We start from the raw sequence: 19,956 nt of genomic DNA on the forward strand, positions 1-19,956 counted from the left end.
TCTAAAAACCACAGATGGGCCTTCAAAGTGTTGCAGCTTTAAAATAAGCATTAGAAAATATTTCTTGTAGGTCTTCAAAAACATGGATCAAATGGGAATATGCAAATGTCAACACTAACTGTATGTTGTAGGAAAGAAGAATATGTTTCCTTAGTAATCAAATCTTATTAGTATGACCTGTAGAGTCTAAGATGTAATCCTTTTGATGCAGTTTTTCTGTTTGGCCACAAGGAGAACATTTCAGTTAATATATTTATGAAATGCATCTAATCAAGAACACCTGTCTGTTTCTAAACATAAACATTTCAATAGAAAAGCAACCTAGGAAAAACATTTTCAATTCTTTACTTTGTTTTAGTGAAATATTCATGGTCACTTGAGCTTCGGTGTTAATTAAAAACACATTAGAAGTCAGTTTAGAGAAGTGGAGTAAAGGTCAATGAACAAATATTGCCTGCATGTATTTTGGAAAACAGGAAAAAATAAACAAGGCTTTCAAAATGGTCTTTTAGCAAATGATTAACTCCATATAATATATCCACAAGCGTGGCCTGCTTGTGTTTTCCTGCAGTTATGTGAAAACAACGAGTCGAATGTGGTCAAGTTTACCCGTAATCACCATCTGTCCACTCATATTTAAAACGGCACCACATCCTCTGGATCCATGAGAAAATAAGTTATGTTGAGAATATATTTGGATTGGTCTAAGTTGTTTTCTTGCTGGTTTACCGCATAGTAATCAGACCCAAAGGGAGGCCCCCACTGCAGTTTATTGTCCACAACAGGCGATGGGGACTTGTGAAAGTATTCATAACTCTTAGATGTTCCTCACTCTGGTCACATTAAAACCACAAAACTTAATGATATTTATTGGGATTTATGTGACAGTTGGAACAACAAAACAATTAGCTGGTTTTCAATGTAGTTTAGAAGGACATTTGTAATAAACAAATCTAGGTCGTTACTTTGACGAACCACCTTTTGCTGCAATTACAGATACAAGACTGTTGGGTCTATTTCTATTTGGCTTTGCAACATAGTCTAAGCTTTACTCAGACTGGATGAAGATTATCTCTGAGCAGCTATATAAAATCGTTCTACAGATTTTCATGTGGATTAGTCTGAACTTTTTGATCCGTGAGCTACCTTTATTTATATTACTCTTTATTTAGCTCCACCCATCTTTCCATCAACTCTGACCAGCTTTCTTTCCCCGGTGAAGAAAAGCATCTCTAACACATGATGCTGCCAAACCCTAACCTGACACCGCCAGATGGATTTGCTCCGCATATCCATCTGGAAACCTTACGTTGAAGTAATTTTGGGAAGGGGCGAAAATACTGGTTAGCTGATTGGCCTATGTTTGTTGATAGACGGGCCAAATAAACCAATCAGATCAACGAAGCATATGTACTAACAGAGCGACGACGAAGAGGAGCCAATTGATAGATCAAACTCTTGCCGAAACCAGTCGGGAGAAGAGCAAAAACATATTTTCCTCTTAGAAAAGCCTCCAGAGCAGTGTTTTGCTCTTCTTTCAGTGAAGAAATACTCTGTAATTCCAATAAAACTTTCTCGATAGCCACGCTAACGCTAGTTTCATCGGCTGAAGCTGCCATGTTCTTTAGACTGAACTGTCACACCTCAACCCGCCTCAAAGCCAACGCTGATTGGACGTTCGTTTGGTGAACTGCTCCAAATTTTCTTTAACGGAAAGTAGCCAGACTGATCTGCAAGTGAAACCTTGAAAGCTTGCGAGATCAGGATGGTCTCACGAGGCTAGCCAAACCCTTCCATTGTACAGAAAGAGTTTTCAGGTTAACATAGACTGTTAGTCTTTATCCAGACTTTGTCATCCAAAAAATCCACTGAGTTTGTGCATGACTAATGGTTGCCCTGTCAATAGATTTCCCCACCTGGTGTTGAAATCAATGCATGTCATATGCTTCAGGTTTGTTTTAAAAAAAACAAAAAAAACTTTTTTACTTAACTTTAAAATGATGCACGATTTTTTGTCTAAAATGTGCAATAAAATTAAAAGATTATAAAAATGTTTCCACATTTTTCCTGAACTCTGATTCTGATGGCGCTGTATGTGACCATTTTATTTGTGCTTTAACACCAAAGTAATTGTAGACTTCTTTTATCTGTTGATCTGTTGTGTCTGAAACCAGTTATGGCTCAATCATTACTGTCTAAACTGTGTCTTGCATAATTTTAGGCCCTGTTGAGTTCATAACTTGGATAAATGCATGATTTTTTAGAACAGAGCACGCAGTGAGAGTATGGTTAGCGTTCACAATGGCTTTTTTTTCTTAAACAGGAAAGTGGATTTCGTATTGCAGGCAGTGAAGTGAGCCAGTTTTCTATTCAGAAGTCTATTTGATGCTATACTTTCCCACAGTGGGTCTCTAATTAGTGGGTTGCTTGATCCCTCAGCTGCAAGGGATCATCCCACGTTTCCTTTTGCTTGAAGGCAGAGCGTCCTCTGCTCTCCTAATGACAAGGCACATGTGTAGACAGTTCATAGAGAATCAAAACCAAACCCTCAAAATAGCCCAAGCACCAAAACAAGATTAGAGCACTACGCCAAACACCATAGATATATACATGCACAGGAAGGTGACTTGTTTCATAATCACACTAAACTGCTTGGATTATGGATTTTTGTTTAGACATGCTTTACATTTTATACTATTCTGATGCCAAAACAAAAACAACCTCTAAAGAACACTTATCGAAACAACAAGTATCGAAAATTCAGCACCCTTTTTCTAACTTTTAAAAAAGATCATACAGATTAAAAGAGGATGCACATAGAGATTATCTATCAGCAAGAGAGGGATTATTTTTGATGTCCTTAATTTCTTTCTGATGTAAAGCAAAACTAACAAAGCCCTTAAAATAAGCTTTTTAGAGATCTTAATGGCTTATCTGATGCAGCCAAAATAGATACTTGTCCAGTGCTGACAGTGATCTGTCTCTCTATATAGCTCACTACTGGCCACAAGATGGCGCTGTCAACCATTGGGTATATTGGGTGTTCAATTTCCATCTTCTGCCTTGCCATCACTCTGGTTACATTTGCTGTTCTTTCGTGAGTATTACCTGCAGTGACTGTGATGTTCTTTTTTTATTTTTATTTTGTTTTTACGATCAGCTAAACACTACTTATTTATGGAATGGATCACAATGCCACCATTTCATTTCATCATTATAAACATGTAACTTTGGCTTTTCTGTATTTTTGTTTGTTTTGGTGCTGAACAGATCTGTCAGTACCATCCGTAATCAGCGCTACCACATTCACGCCAACCTGTCCTTCGCCATCCTGGTGGCAGAGATCCTACTGCTGATCAGCGCCAGCTTTGAACCGGGCACGGTTAGTGCACCCAACGACATCCACTGTTGGTGCTCTGGGTGTCTGTAATCGTTGGAGGCCTTCAGAGATGTCAAAAGAGGAAATAATCTTCAATTTGAGCAGCAACCACCCAAAAGGGATGATTAAGTTTTTATCTCATTATCTCTAGATAATTAGATCATAATTGTTTTTTAAAAACTTAACAAATCCCTTACGTTATAATGTGAAGATAATTTGTCTCAAGAATCTTTATTGTGATAAGTTTTAGTGTCACATTGTCTCTCTGTAAAGCATTATCCATAAACCTTTTCTAAATTATAGTTTTGTGTATTTTGAGCTTATTTTTTACAAGGAGTCTCTTCATCTCAATATGGTTTCATGCAGGAAGACAAGTTGTATCTCAAGGTTATTTTCTTGTGATGATTGTGACTTCCTTATCTCCTCATCTCAAGATATCACGGCTCAAATTCTTGAGCAAATAAGTTCATAGTTCATAACAAGTAAGTTTGTGAAAAGTATCGATACTCAAAGGCTGAATCAACATTCAAAAAGCAGTTTGTCGTGGTTTGGATATTAAAGACAAGAGTTGTTTGTATATTTTTGTATTTTTCATTTAAACAAACTTTAAAACTTTAAATATAGTCAGGTTGTGCTATATTTAGCTTATTTATTTTGGATTTATACATGTCCTGTGTTGAGATTGAAAAAGTTGGGGTTTTCATGCCAATGAGAAATTAATTTATGCTTTTAATTATATGTACTTTTTATATCCTCATAATATCAAAAATTTTACCAAATATCAAATATTTCCCTGGGTTTGAAAAAAAAAATGTATTGTCAGAACAGTGACGCAGGTTCAATCTTTTAGTCAACAGTTACAATGTCGTGAACCGTGGGGGGTTGAGCTACTCTCTTTTCATACGTTTAAATCAGTCTGAATAATACTTCACCCTTTAAAGCATTTCCTCTTTAAGAAATCTAACATTTTAGTTGTTCTTGTACACTGGGAAAAAATCAAAATCTAGATAAATATTATTTTCTTAAAATAAGTGCATTTGTTCTTGGATTGAGGAGGTAAAAGAGACATTTTGCCAATGGAACAAAACAATTTATACTTAAAATAAGAAAACACAGTTACATTGTCTTATTTCAAGTGTATATTATCTAATTATCTTATTTTAAGAGTAAAAGTACTCATTCCATTGGCAAACTATCTAATATACCTACTCAAATTAAGGGTAAATACACTTAATTTAAAAAATTGTTACTTATTTCTAGATCATTTTTCCAGTGTAGCTACAACACAAAGTGTACCTTTGTAAAAACATGCACTGGAAAAAAATCTAAATCTAGATAAGTAAAGTTTTGTTAAAATAAGTACATTTTTTCTTAAATTTAGGAGGTAAGTGAGACACTTTGCCAATGGAACAAGACAATTTACATTTAAAAATATGAAAAAACAATTGCATTGTCTTATTTCAAGTGCGCATTATCTAATTATCTTATTTTAAGAGTAAAAATGCTGATTCCATTTACCTACTCAAATTAAGGGTAAATACATTGTTTTTGCAGTGTGTTGATCATACTTAGTTTTATTCTGTATTTTACAGTGACTTAGTAGCACCTTTTTTTAAGGAACCTGAGAAATGTTGAAATATATGAATTATCAGTAAGAAAGCATTCAAGGAGGTAAGGTAAACCAGATGATGCTCTGGCCATTAAAGCTCTGATTTTGTCCTATTTCCAGCTGCCCTGTAAGGTCATGGCTGTTCTGCTTCACTTCTTCTTCCTGAGTGCGTTTGCCTGGATGCTGGTGGAGGGTCTACATCTCTACAGTATGGTGGTGAAGGTGTTTGGCTCTGAAGGAAGCAAACACTTTTACTACTATGGCATTGGATGGGGTAGAGCTTCTTCTTTCTTTCGTTTTTTTTTTTTTTACTTTTTCAACAACTTTTATTTTCACATAAATCTCAAATTTAAGCATAAAGAAATCAAATTAAAAAGCAGGTAAAACTGATTTATTTAAATGAACTCTTAATATACCACCATAAAAGGCATTGGTGGTGTAAAGCTTTGTTTTATTTCATTTTTATATGTTGAAGCTCTTAGCATGACATGATCCTTTTTCATGTTTCCGATTGGCCTGAGCAGTTTTTCAATTTGTCTGACTATCCGCAAATTGTAATTATGAGGCTCATCTAGCAGCCAGAAGTAAAGCTGTAATGGAAACAAAAGAAATATGCTCCTTTAAAAAAAAATAGAAAAAATCTGCTGCTCGCTGTAATTCAAGTAAATCTTTTGCAATGTGTATTCCAATTCCACCCTTATGGTTGGTTTCTTTGTTCACACAGATTGTTAGACATTATTTAGTGAGCACTAAAAGAGAGTATTATTTTCTAGGGATATCAACAGTTTATACTACTGTGGAAACTAGACTTGGCACTGAATAACAAGCTGCAGTCCTGCTGGGATGAGGCTTTGCAGATTGATAATACTTTCAAAGATCTAAGATTTCTTTTGGCTTGACTCTATAAAAACAACAAATAAATTAGGCCCGATATAAGTAGTCCACAACATGGTGCTAATGAGTAACTCTTTGGACCCTCCACCATAAATACCTCTAATATGGCTAAAAATTGTTTTAAAAAACAATTATTGTCATAAAAAAATCTGGTTTTCACTGTTTTTGTTTTATCATGAATCAGTTGCTTTACCTTTCCACAACAGAATGAAACCAAAAGTATCTTTAATATTTTTAGATCAATTATAGTTGTTGACAACTGCATACTCGTTTGAACATAATTTCACAGAAATACTAGAAGAAAAGTCTCAAAAAAATGTTTTTTGCAAATGTTTTAGGACTTTCTTTACTAAAGCAGGTTTACAACAAATATACTTTAGTAGATATTTATCACACACATCAACATTAATTTTTTTATAAGGTTGTGGAACTCGAGTAGCACTGAAACAAATTCGATTCAGATGTTTTGAAGGTAAATTGTCCCTTTGTGAAGGTTGGAAACCAATGTCCTGTATCACAAAGGGTGATATTGAGGTTTTGTTGCATTATAAATCAGATCTATCTTCATTCAGGACCAGTTGGGGCTTTTGAGGATTTTTCTAAGAAAGACCAAAGAAGAGGTAGCTAGTATATTGGAGGCATGAGGAGACAAGGCTATAGTAAAATAGAGAAGCAGAATGCAAGTGAAGAAAAGGACCAAAATGATTAGTTTTATCTAGATAAAAATAGATATGCTTCACTCAGTAGCACTCTATGAATGCAGATCCTGCAACATTCATTTCTGTGAAATTTATAAAAGCGATTAATTAAATTCCGGATTTTTCCAGCAGGATCTTACTCTATTATTTTTTATACAAGCTTTAATTTAACATTTATTTTGTGCTAAAAATGGTTGTTAAGGCAGCACTTGGTTTTATCTTACATTTCCGTTTAGATAATGCATATTACCAGCTTGTTATATGCACCAGCTGTTTTTTCTTAGTAAGTGAAGTTAATTAAAACAAAACATTTAATTTCAACAAATTGTTAGGGTATCCAAATACAATTAGTTTAAAACCATTCCTCTAGATTGTCTCTCTTCTATCTAATGTGTTGTATGTGTCTGTTGGATATCTTGCTTTTGTTTTTTTTTGTTTTTTTATTATTTGTCTTACTCTATTACCTACTCTTACTCTAACGTGGTGTTTTTTCTCCCACACTGTTTAGATTTGATTACTGCTGCACTTTATAGAATTCATTTTCTGTCTGAAAAGCTGTACCAAAGGAGATAAAATTTTTGTATACACTCTGTGTATACAAAATGACAATAAAAGTTGCATAAATCTAAGTCTTAGTATTTACGTACAGCACTTTGGCATATTTGCTGTCTTTTATTGTGCTTTATATTTAGATTAGAATTTAATTTTGTACAGTATGGTGCATGTATGAAGGCCAAGAGGGGCAAACGAGCTGCAGATACATAGATGTGCAGCAAAAAGGACTGCAAACAGAAAAGTTAAACAAACAGGACCCGACCATTGACAATAATATGAATGAATGTCTATCTATGTCCTTTAAATCTTTTAATCTCTTTGATAATCCCATTTATAGATTGATAGAGACTTTACTTGTCACCCAGCCTGGAGCAGCACTCAAGTATAGCGAAATTTTCGTACTGCTACAGGCCATCCGGGGGGACCACGTGTTCCAAGGCCATGCTGCTCTAAAAAGAGCAGCCATTTATATCTGTATATCTTTATTTAGGGTCCTACCCGCTCCTACCAATCTTTAGGACGGTTGAACAAAGAAAAATCATTAGCTGTTAACCATTTTCAATAAAATAGCCACAGTCTATTATATTACATGTTTCAAAGTGCAACTATTTAAAGATTAACTGTGTATTTTTCTGTCAAAATTGGATATTCACAAAGTGCTTTTGCACTTTGCTGCACTCTCTTGTATGAGATTCAAACATATCATTTCTCCTTTATTGTCACAGTTGGTTATGGTTAGTTGACCCAAAAGCAGAGACAGGGAGGCAGAAGTGAATTTCTTGTGGATTTAATGATTAGTTAACTGAGAACAGAGGCAGGTAATCCAAAAATCCAAATATGAAAACAAAGTCCAAAAATCCAAACAAGAAAACAAGTCAAGACGAACCAGAATCCTTGGAGACATTAGGGGGATGGCTATCACAAGGAGGAAGGCTCAGGGAGACAAGTGGGAGGAAGTTTGACGAGGAACCAGCACTGAAGAACTGCACAGAGTATTTATGGTAGACTGAAACGAAGAGAGGGCTAACGAGCAGATTGGGAACAGGTGTGAGCAGAGCAGAAACAAGAAAGGAGCTAGGGAAAAAGTAGAACACAAGAGGGCAGCAGAGGGCAACAAATAAAAACCTGAGAACTTAAAATAACCAGAAAACACAACAAAATAAGAATGAGACCACAAAAACTAGAAAACATGGAACAAGGTAAAACAGAATACACAAAAGAAAACATAACAGAACTAAGACTATATAATATTTAGTAACTATTTTCTTTACATGGTTCTTCTGAGTGTGTCTTAAATTCGTGTTGAGTAGTCTCATTTTTGTGGTTACAGTACTTTTTGTATTTAGTGTGCATTTGTGCATTTGCACCTCCCGGCCACCATATATGTTATCCATTGTCTCTTTACAGTGTTATTTAACTGTACAAGACAGATGAATCCCTAATGATACCTCAGTGACTAATTCATCTTTTCTTTTGGGCCAGGATCTCCGCTGCTGATCTGTGTTGTGTCTGTAACGTCGGCTTTTGAAAGTTATGGAGACAAGTAAGTATGGCCTCCACATGTGGGACTGTAATGGTTTTGTTCCGTTTTTGCATGAAAATGACATCATGTTTGAAAGTAAGTGGAAACAGCAGCTTCTAATGTTATGTAAAGAGGTTTAAATCAGCAGCATCACAGTCTCATTTACATTAAAAATGCAGTTAAGTTGAATAACTTGTCCTTCTGGTTTCAGCTGCTGGCTCTCACTGCGGATGGGAGCCATTTGGGCGTTTGTGGCACCTGCTATTTTTGTCATTGTGGTGAGAAAACATTAAAAAGAATGTATTTTTATTTACATACAGTGAGGAAAATAAGTATTTGAACACCCTCCTATTTTGCAAGTTCTCCCACTTGAAAATCCTGGAGGGGTCTCAAATTGTCATCGTTGGTGCACACCCACTGTGAGAGTCATAATCTAAAAAAAATAAAAAATAAATTAACTATTTGTATGATACAGAGGCAATTAAGTATTTGAACACCTGAGAAAATCAATTTTAATATTTGGTACAGTAGCCTTTGTTTTGAATTACAGAGGTCAAACATTTCTTGTAGTTTTTCACCAGGTTTGCACACACTCTAGGAGGGATTTTGGCCCAATCCTCCACACAGATCTTCTCTAGATCAGTCGGATTTATGGGCTGTTGCAGAAAAAAAGGGATGGTGTTCTTGGGATGGTACTCATCATTCTTTTTCCTCCAAAGACGGTTAGTGGAATTATGACCAAAAAGTTCTATTTTGGTCTCATCTGATCGTATGACTTTCTCCCATGACTCCTCTGGTTCATCTAAAAAGTCATTTACAAACTTCAGACGGGCCTTCACATGTGCTGGTTTAAGCAGGGGAACCTTTCATGCCATGCATGATTTCATACCATGACGTCTTAGTGTATTACCAACAGTAACCTTCGAAATGGTGGTCCCAGCTCTGTTAATGACATTGACCCGCTCATCCCGTGTAGTTCAGGGCTGATTTCTTGCCTTTCTTAGGATAATTGAGACCCCACGAGGTGAGATCTCGCATGAAGCCCCAGAGATTGATAGTCATGTTTAGCTTCTTCCATTTTCTACTGATTGCTTCAACAGTGGACCTTTTTTCACCAAGCTGCTTGCCAATTTCTCTGTAGCTCTTTTCAGCTTTTTGGGGGGTGTACAATTTAGTCTCTTGTGTCTTTGAACAGCTTGTTGGTCTCTGCCATGTTAGCAGTTTAATTCTCAGTGATTGTATCGGGTGGACACGTGTCTTTATGCAGCTAACGACATCAAACAGTGCATCTAATTTAAGATAATAAACGGAGTGGAGGCGGACATTTTTAAGGCTGACTAACAGGTCTTTGAGGGTCAGAATTCTAGCTGACAGGCAGGTGTTTAAATTCTTAGTTGCGGTAGTATCACACAAATAAATAGTTAAAAAATCAAACATTTGGATTTCTGGATTATGTCTATCAAAGTGGACCTACGATGACAATTTCAGACCCTCCATTATTTCTAAGTGGGAGAACTTGCAGAATAGCATGATGTTGAAATACTTATTTTCCTCACTGTACATGTTTGGCATGACTCCCTGAGAGTTTCCCATTCACATTAATTTTTTTCTCCAACATTTTGATCCCAAGGTTAACATATGCATTCTGATATCTGTGACGAGGATCATATCAAGAATCAGCGGAGAGAATTACAAGGTTCATGGAGATGCGAATGCCATTAAGTGAGTTTGTTTGCATGATCGGAATCTCTTGTTTCTGCAACATATTCATTTAGTTAAAGGCTGTAATTAGGTTTATCTTTGGGTTTGCTTCAAGGCTCACAGCCAAAGCGGTGGCGGTGCTCCTGCCCATACTTGGCATTTCCTGGATCTTTGGAGTTCTTGCTTTCAACACACATACAACTATTTTTTTGTATATATTTGCTGTTTTTAACTCATTACAAGTAAGTTATCCACTTAACATTTTTTATGGAAAACGTTTAGCTGTTGTAATGAAAGATTTATTTGATGTTTTCCTTTCCATAGGGGTTCTTTGTCTTCTTGTTCCATTGTCTTCTAAACTCTGAGGTAAAACACTTGGCACCGTTATCAAATCAAATGTGCCCAACAAAAGTTTTAAACTTTTACATTTTTTGCTTAGAAACATATGGGAATTTTTTTATTCAATTTTCTTTCGTCGAACTAAAGTAGTCCGTAATTGTTAAGTAAAAGTTATGCACACTTTTCAAACTAAGCGACAGAGAAATCTTTCGTTTATGTCATGATTTTACTAAAGGTCTGACCCAAAATGCAGAAGACCAAACAGAAAGACCAGAGAAAAGTTTAACAGGTTTATTAGAATAATGACATGAGTCCAATGCTGCTCTGAACACTGCTCAACCGGAACTGAAAGATGAGGGGAAGACACTGCAGTTAGTTCAGTGGGAAATTAGAATCTTGGGCTTGAAGAGGAGGAATAGGTTGCAGACTCACGTTTCCAACAAAAGGTGTCCTTAATAGAATCCAGTCTGTGTGGGATGTTCCAGTAATAGTATTGTTTGATGTTGGGCGAACAGGGTTTACTCAGACTGCGGTTGTTCCTTGGTGAACGGAGAAAACTGACTGCCACCCAGATTTCCTGCTGTACTTGAACGGGTCGTAGTGGAGAATAATCCCTTTCTCAGTGCGAAGCTCAAACAATCTCTTGGGGAAAGTGGATCCATACCTCCTGTTTGAACCCCAGCTCAGTTTGAAGCTCAGTAGATCCTTCCAGGGAGAGAAGGTCCGAGAAATCCAGTTTGCAGGATGACTTCCCAGTTTTGGCAACACTCTGGCCCCGAGGTAGTGGCAGTCAGCAGCTTAAGAACACTCCACAGGTAATGAGGCAACGAGCTGCAGGTGTGCAGGGAGGCCCAATGAGGACGGGGCACCACCTGGTGGAGGAGGAAAGGAAACACAAAAACAGACCACAAAAACTGGATTCCTGACAGTTTACTTTGCATTTGTCTAACATCGCCTTTTATTCCTGTACTATGAAACTGCCTTCAAAAGTTACATCATTTTCAGATGCAGTTAATCTCAGGAAAAATCCAGCTCTAGTTTTTGAAAGGATCAGAGATCTGTTGATGTATTTGGTTTTAAATCTTTTAAAGCTTTAAACATTTAAAGCACCTTCTCAATCCATCGTCTAAAAAATGCAAAACGAGAACGGCACAACGTAAAATTGTGACAAGACTCCTAAAACTCTACACAAGCTCAGATAGGAAACATGTTCGCAGGCGATGGGAAGCTTAAAGACTGGTGAATATCACCAAAGAAACAAACCAGAGAGTGAATATTATTAAGATCAAAGCATTCTAATTTCCAAGAATGGTCTAATTCAAATTTAAATTTCACATCCTGAATCTGTTGCATGACTTACAAAGAGTCTGACTGAGTTAGCATATCTTGCAAAATAAACATATAAAAGTAGGTGTAGATGTGCAAATCCGATAAAAGATAAGCTAAAAATACACCTATAATCACAGAATCAGGTAAATGTACAAAATGTCGATTAAAGAGAATTTGAATATAAAGTGGGACATTCTGGGACAAGAACATTGTTGGCTTTCACATTTTTACATAGAAGAATATATTTCCATTATTTAATGGTAATGTCCTTTATACTTCTTTTACCTAAGTTTATTCTTGCTTCTAACAAAAAAAAAAGTTGGATTATCTGAAACATTCAGATTTAACAGAAAGCACGAAAAACAAAAGAAATCTGTGGGGGAGGAAATACTTTTGAAACAATTTAAATGTGTCAAATGTTATCCCTAAGATGCACTGCCTTATGAAAAGAAAATAATTCTAAATTTTTACTGTTGTTCCTTTTTGCAGGTAAGAGCTGCATTCAAGCATAAAACCAAGGTTTGGTCTCTAACCAGCAGCTCTATAAGAAACGTCAATGTGAAACCATTCAACTCTGATATTGTAAGTACCAACAATAAGTTTGCTCTTTAAAACTGAGTCGTTTTGCTCCTAAAAGACGAATGTTCCCTTTTCATATTTTATGAAACAGATGAACGGAAACAAGGAGGGTGTAACTCCCACTAAGATGAACACATGGGACAAAAGCACCAACTCCGCCAACCGTTTTGACCTCTCCGCAGTGTAAAAACAAACCAAAAAAGAAACAAGCTGTTTTTGTGTGTGACAGAAGAGCAATGTGAGTCTCCCTTGGGTGGAAAGGCAAACACTGACCAGAGTATTCTTCCTGTCACTAAATGAATTTGATTTGAAGTTGTGTGACTCGTTCTGGCTTAAGGACAAACAGACTTGTTGGACTGTGCTTTAATATTCTTCCACAAAAACCTGTTTTTTGTTTTGTCCAAGTATTCATTTTGATATCTGAGGAGAAGTGCACCACAGAAAATCCCACGGCGAGAAGGACAGGGTTTAGCAGAAGCACGCATACAATGTGGGCAAGTAGGAAAACGCTGGAGCATTGTTTACACCAGTAACTAGCAGACAGCTCATCAGATAAACTAAACCTGCCTATTTCTATACTAAGACCAAAAATTAGAATCTGGGCCAATTGTTCTGTTCTTGTTGTCTTCATTTCTTGCTAAATGTATTGATTGTGCAAAAATCAAGTTTTCCATCTGCTGCAAACTTTCTCTAACCATAGTTTCATCTTGCAATGAATGTTTAAATTTATGATTATGATCCACCCTCCAATGTTCTTCGTTGTATATGTAGATTTCTTTTGGTTACACTGTATAAAGTTACAGCTATGAGTGATTGGCAAAGCCTGAACACACACTGTGACTAAGTTTTCTTGTCTCTGCAAAAAATGTAACAATCAAAACCTCCTATGATCATATTATCTCCAATAAGACACTGAAACACCAGTATAGAAAAAAAACACATTGATGTCAGGTCATGTGAAATGAGAGTTTGGCTACAGTCGAAAAATAAAATTATATAAATTCTAAAAAAATAAGTTATTCCAACTCTGTCTGCAATGGCTCTTAATAGTGAAGAAAAATGATAAGGAACCAACTAATGGCTTTGAATACAGTATAACAAGCAACAGTCTTAGAAGCTCTAGCAGTTTTTTAAAGAGTATTGGAATTTAATTTTCAACACCAAGAGCTAAAGAAATATAATTAGCCTGGAAAATGTGAATTTTTATATCCTTATTAATGACCTCTTATTTTGAACTCTTATATTAACTTTTTTTTTTTTTTAATGGCCAAATATTTCCTGTAGCAAAAATAACTACACAGTAAATGTTGAAGTGTTAAAGTAACACTCAAGAGTACATTTGGTGCCAATCTGAATTAGAGTGTGACCAAATATACTGTCAAAGTGTAACTTTAACACTGCAACAATTAGTGTGTAGTTGTGTTTCATTAAATCCTCAAAATATTCTCTATACAGCTCCAAACGACTTTTAACTAGCTTTACTACTAGCGGATAATAATGCTCTTTGGATTTTAAAGATTTTAGACCCCTGACCTAAGGTTTGAACTGATGAAATATGTCTGAAGAGGCTATGAAGCCTGTTTGGTTTAATTTTTTTTTTTTAGGAAGATCGCTTCTTTTCATTATTGGAATAATGCTGGTGGGTTTTTATTGCCACAGTCAGATGTGACGTTGTAGTGTTAGAAACATGCTCCAGACATCCTATTGTCAATTTTTCCAACCTTATATTTACAAAAGTTGAAAAAAAATGATTCTATTCCAGTGTTAAAAAATAAAACAAACCAGTAAAGGTAGAATGTCTCTAAAAGAGCTGTACATTCCTATTAAAATGTCAGGTTTTCTAAGATAAATTAAAATGACAACAACATAAACAATTCAGGAGGTTTTTTTATATTGTATTCTAACATTTATTCTGTAAGAATCAGCATGAAAAACAAAACAAAAAAACACAAATAAACTGCAACAACTTGGTTGCATAAGTTTGCAATACTTTAAAGAACCACCTTCTGCTTCCTGCTCTCAGTTATAGATAATCTGATCAGGTCTGCTGTGCTCTCCATTTATTTGGAAGTAAGGGTAAAATAATGCTTTCCTTTATTTTTTATGAAACTTCGAAACTCCCAAATAATTGGGAGATTTTTTTTTTGGTTGATTTGATGGATCCAAACTCAAACTTATGTCCACAATTTCACACAAAAAAGCTAAAAAGCAACAAAAACAGCACAACACTAAATGAAAACCATAACCACACACAAATATGGTGGTAGCGGCATCATGCTGTGGGGTTTCACTAGAATAAAAATCAAAAGGCGGACGCCCACACTTAGGCAGGCAGATTGTTGCTTCTTTTATTCATAATGTGGAAGTTTAGAGGGGAAAAAATCCTTAAATTATTTTCCAATGTCCGTCTTTTTTCAATGACCCTACCATTTTAATGAGATGTAATTTTTTTTCTTTTCACTTTTTGTATATTTAGAATATCAAGGAAATTAAGCAATTTAACTTAAACAAAATGGCGCCTAAAGGGAGCGTCATAATCAGGTGACAATTTATCAAAATCGTTCTCCATCTTGATTTGTTCAATTTATGAAAGACTTGTTTGCTGTCAATGTAAAGACATGAGATTGGTATTAATCTTTTCATCAAATGAGTTTGGTTTATACAATAGGATAATATTATGACACCTGCTTTTAACTACAAGCAGAAATAAGAAATACTTAACTGTGTTAAGATAAGAGTTGTCAGAATGCTCTTGGAACTGTTTGCATAATGTTAGACAAAAAGACCAAGACTATAAAGTTATAGTTTTATTTTATGCTTTATAAAACAATATGACAGAAGCTGTTCTTTTATTTTCACCACAAAATAAAAATGCAGATTATATCCACATAAAGTTTAGCAATAATTACTTATCAGACACAGTTTTAATCCAGTTCCAAACACACCACAAAATAATAGAACCGTGCATCCTTTAACATGGAGTTTATTTTGATATGTGTATTTATTTATGTTATGATTCTGAGTTTTGTATTATGTCCTCTTGGATGTTTGTTCTCTCTGTTGTTTTTGTTATTTTCCATCATGAAAACTATTTGCTGGAATATTATCTGTACCTCTCTAGCTGCAAATGCTTTTTATAAACCCGGTGAATACTTTTTATGTATTCCTCAAAATTCTGTGATATGTGATTCTTTCTGCTACTTTTTACTCGATCATCAGGCTATAAGAAGCATGAATAATATTTTACTGCAGGAGGTTTATTGGAATTATTATTATTATTATTTTTTTTTGTTACTAAATTCTTACTTTGTTGAAAATGTCCTTCACTGTGCCAAATTAAGTTTCTGCAGCACTATTTATATGTCAGAATAAAGTAAAATATTTTAGCATTTGTTTGATTGTAGCCTTTCTTTCCTCTAACAGAACCTAACTTGTATATCCAGATATCTCTCTGTCCACCTACCTGGTAGTGAGTGGCTGAAATGGGTAAAACAATAATCCAAGCTTCACCATCTCACAGAATGCTGATGGCCAGAAATAAAGAGCATTATTCTGAGAAGAAGCCAGTAGAGTCATAACACCTCTGGCTGGAAGAGCTGCACAGATCCACAACTATAGAAAACCTCTGTTACATCTCTTAACCTTTGCACCTCACAACATTTATTTTATTTTTTTTATTTTCTCAGAATTCTCATTTTTTTCTCAGAATTCTGACTAATCCCAGAATTTTGACTTTAATCTCAGAATTCTGACTTTTTTCTCAGAAGTCTGACTGTAATCTCAGACTCCTGACTTTTTCCCTAATAATTCTGACTTTTTTCTCAGAATTCTCACTTTAATCTCAGAATTCTGACTTTATTCTCAGAATTCTCACTAAATTCTGACAACTAACAAACATGTGTGTATCAAGCCGTGGCCATGTCTGTTTTAGAGACTAAACTAACTCTCTTATCTTAGTCACCTTCTGCTCTTCCATAAATTAAATAGCATCACTGGGGACCTCTACAGCAGGTAACTCACATCGTTGTCAGTGAAGCTGAGTGCTCCCACATCTCTTCCCTTATGGTGACTATCGACATTAAGATCCAAAATTCTGAGAAAAAAGTCAGAATTCTTTAAAAAAAAAAGGCAAATTCTGAGAAAAAGTCAGACTTCTGAGAAAAAAGTCAGAATTCTGAGATTGAAGTCGGAATTCTGACTTTATTCCCATGTTGAACTGAAATAATATTTAAAAATCAGTTAACATTTTTTTTTCCAGTGGCCCTAATCCTATTCCGAACAGTTCACAGTTATCCAGAATTTTGTGATTTTTATCATAAATCAAAATTAAAATGAATAAGATTTCCGGCTTCTTAAACTGAGTCAAAATTAAAAAGGAGAAGTTATTATGGTTTCAGGACACATTAAATGTGTGTTTACAAACTAATCAGGGGTAAAACGAATACTTCAAAAAAAAAAAAAAGTATAACATTCAAATTAAATTTCAGCACCAAGAGCCATTTTAATGTCTTGTATACGCTTGTGGTTTTTCAAAAAAAAAAAAAAGGTTGACTATTTTTTTTTCCTCAATAAAGGACTGCTAAATTTAACTTGAAATGTAGAATTTTACGAGCTGGTCATGAAAGCACCACAATCAAACACTCTTCGTGTGTTTGCGCATGCGCATCGTAGAGCCAGATGGTTGGAGAGGTGAGAGGCACAACAATGTTTGAGCTCAGTGTTTAAATACAAATGAACATACAGACAGGCGGCATTAAAGCGACTTCCTACCGAGAGAAGCGGAGGAGACTTCCTGCATTTTATCCTGCTGTTGTTTATGGTTAGACTTCATGTTATTGACGAGCGCCGCTATGAAGCTTAAGCAATGTTAAGGAGGCATTTTTCACCCATGACATGAGTCCGTGTTGTGGCGACTGTCTGCTTGAGCTGCAAAGTCATCCTCTCCAAGCTTCTCTGATAAACATAACTGTCTACTTTTCTGCTGATCTCCATGGAGTCTGTTGGGAAGTTTGAGTTCAACAGGAAAGACTTGATTGGTCACGGTGCCTTTGCTGTTGTGTTCAAAGGCAGACATAAAGAGGTAACTTTCACATCTGGCAAATTCAGATAAGCTATTATCTCTATCATTCTATGTACAGTTTTTGCCTTATTTTGTTTTGTTTTTCTAGAAACATGACTTAGAAGTTGCTGTAAAGTGCATCAACAAGAAAAACCTTTCCAAATCCCAGGCTTTGCTGGGAAAAGAAATCAAAATACTAAAGGTAATGTATTTTCCTGATGTTATGCATTCATCTCTGAGTGTCCTCTGCTGAATGTTTATCAACAACAGTGTATTTTAAACTTCTTCTAGGAACTCAGACATGAGAATATTGTCAGGCTACTTGACTATCAGGTAAGGATGAAGTTTCAGCCACTGCTCAGTCTCATGCATCTGCAAAAACACATTGCATTATCAACCTTGAGTACAAGATGATGAAACCTCTCGCAATACTTTGTGTGACTTCCTAGAGGGGCCTGTGGAAAGAATTTGATTTAGAAACCTTCTGACAGTGATCGCCCACTGCAGCTTAATTTATGTTTTATCTCCCCTTTAAAACTCTGATCTTATTATGATTGTAGAGAAACAAAAGAAGAAAACTACGGAAGAGGATTAGGGCCACTGAAAAAGTTAAACAAGTTAACTGATTTTTAAATTTTATTTCAGTATTTGAGAAAAAAGTCAGAATTCCCACTTTTTTTCTCAGAATTCCACTCTTTTTTTTCGCAGAATTATGACTTTTTTTCTCATAATTCCGACTTACATCTCAGAATTCTGACATTTTTCTCAAAATTCTGACTTTAATCTCAGAATTCTGACTGAATTCTAACAGCTAACAAACATGTTAGCATCAAGCCGTAGCCATGTCTGTTTTAGAGACTAAACTAACTCTGTTGTTTTAATCACCTTCTGCTCTTCCATTAATGAAATAGCAGTTTTGTCTATTTTATCTCCCCTTTAAAACTCTGATATTATTATGATCGTCGAGAAACAAAAGAAGAAAACTATGGAAGAGAAATACGGCCACTGAAAAATTTAACAGATTTTTAAATGTTATTTCAGTATAATATGAGAAAAAAGTCAGAATTCATCATTTTTTCTCAGAATTCTGACTTCAATCTCAGAATTCAGACTTTTTTCTCAGAATTCTGACTTCAATTTTAGATTTCTGACTTTTTTCTCAGAATTCAGACTTCAATCTCAGAATTCAGATTTCAATCTCATAATTCTGACTTCAATCTCAGAATTCTGACTTTTTTCTCAGAATTCTGACTTTTTTCTCAGAAATCTGACTTTTTTCTCAGAATTCTGACTTTTTTTCTCAGAATTCTGACTTTTTTTTCTCAGAATTCAGATTTCAATCTCAGAATTCTGACTTCAATCTCAGAATTCAGACTTTTTTCTCAGAATTCTGACTTCAATTTTAGATTTCTGACTTTTTTCTCAGAATTCTGACTTCAATCTCAGAACATTCTAACAGCTAACAAACATATTAGCATCAAGCCATAGCCATGTCTGTTTTAGAGACTAAACTAACTCTGTTGTTTTAATCACCTTCTGCTCTTCCATTAATGAAATAGCAGTTTTGTCTATTATATCTCCCCTTTAAAACTCTGATATTATTATGATCGTAGAGAAACAAAAGAAGAAAACTATGGAAGAGAAATACGGCCACTGAAAAATTTAACAGATTTTTAAATGTTATTTCAGTATAATATGAGAAAAAAGTCAGAATTCATAATTTTTTCTCTGAATTCTGACTTTTTTCTCACAATTCTGACTTAAATCTCAGATTTCTGACTTTTTTCTCAGATTTCTGACTTTTTTCTCAGATTTCTGACTTTTTTCTCAGAATTCAGACTTTTTTCTCAGAATTCAGATTTCAATCTCAGAATTCTTACTTTTTTCTCAGAATTCTGACTTTAATCTCAGAACATTCTAACAGCTAACAAACATATTAGCATCAAGCCATAGCCATGTCTGTTTTAGAGACTAAACTAGCTCTGTTGTTTTAATCACCTTCTGCTCTTCCATTAATGAAATATCATCACCGGGGACCCCTCAGGCACATAAAAACTAATCTAATTCCATCATTTTCCACCAATTTGTTACTGCCCACCCAAACAACTCACATCGTTGTCAGTGAAGCTGAGTGCTCCACATCTCTTCCTTCATGGTGCCCATCTACATTAAGATCCAGAATTCTGAGATTAAAGTCAGAATTCTTGACTTTTTTCCCCACATCAAACTGAAATAATATTTAAAATTCAGTTCAGTAAACCTTTTTTTTTTTAGTGGCCCTAATCCTCTTGC

General features: G+C 35.2%; 2 protein-coding genes across 5 annotated transcripts in view; both read left to right on the plus strand.

Moving 5' to 3' along the window:
* Positions 1-13,620, plus strand: part of adgrd1 (adhesion G protein-coupled receptor D1) — a 71,844-nt gene extending 58,224 nt beyond the window's left edge. The window contains exons 17-26 of one of the 3 annotated variants that reach the window (XM_038296306.1): positions 2,994-3,097; positions 3,271-3,382; positions 5,109-5,262; positions 8,618-8,678; positions 8,869-8,935; positions 10,288-10,379; positions 10,474-10,600; positions 10,683-10,724; positions 12,516-12,608; positions 12,697-13,620. In XM_038296306.1, coding sequence (XP_038152234.1) covers positions 2,994-3,097; positions 3,271-3,382; positions 5,109-5,262; positions 8,618-8,678; positions 8,869-8,935; positions 10,288-10,379; positions 10,474-10,600; positions 10,683-10,724; positions 12,516-12,608; positions 12,697-12,792 — 948 coding nt within the window. In that variant the 3' untranslated portion in view covers positions 12,793-13,620. Of the gene's footprint in view, positions 1-2,993; positions 3,098-3,270; positions 3,383-5,108; positions 5,263-8,617; positions 8,679-8,868; positions 8,936-10,287; positions 10,380-10,473; positions 10,601-10,682; positions 11,147-12,515; positions 12,609-12,696 lie in introns of those variants that run through there. The other 2 variants (XM_038296288.1, XM_038296296.1) reach the window with 2 other exon arrangements.
* A 3,642-nt stretch (positions 13,621-17,262) lies between these two features.
* The window catches only part of ulk1a (unc-51 like autophagy activating kinase 1a), a 31,201-nt gene continuing 28,507 nt past the window's right edge, over positions 17,263-19,956 (plus strand). For both annotated transcript variants that reach the window (XM_038296321.1, XM_038296330.1), the window contains exons 1-3: positions 17,263-17,685; positions 17,774-17,866; positions 17,956-17,997. In XM_038296321.1, coding sequence (XP_038152249.1) covers positions 17,596-17,685; positions 17,774-17,866; positions 17,956-17,997 — 225 coding nt within the window. In that variant the 5' untranslated portion in view covers positions 17,263-17,595. The remainder of the gene's footprint in view (positions 17,686-17,773; positions 17,867-17,955; positions 17,998-19,956) is intronic.

This window comes from Cyprinodon tularosa, unplaced genomic scaffold (assembly GCF_016077235.1).
Source record: "Cyprinodon tularosa strain WSP-4 unplaced genomic scaffold, ASM1607723v1 ctg11, whole genome shotgun sequence".
NCBI lineage: Eukaryota > Metazoa > Chordata > Actinopteri > Cyprinodontiformes > Cyprinodontidae > Cyprinodon > Cyprinodon tularosa.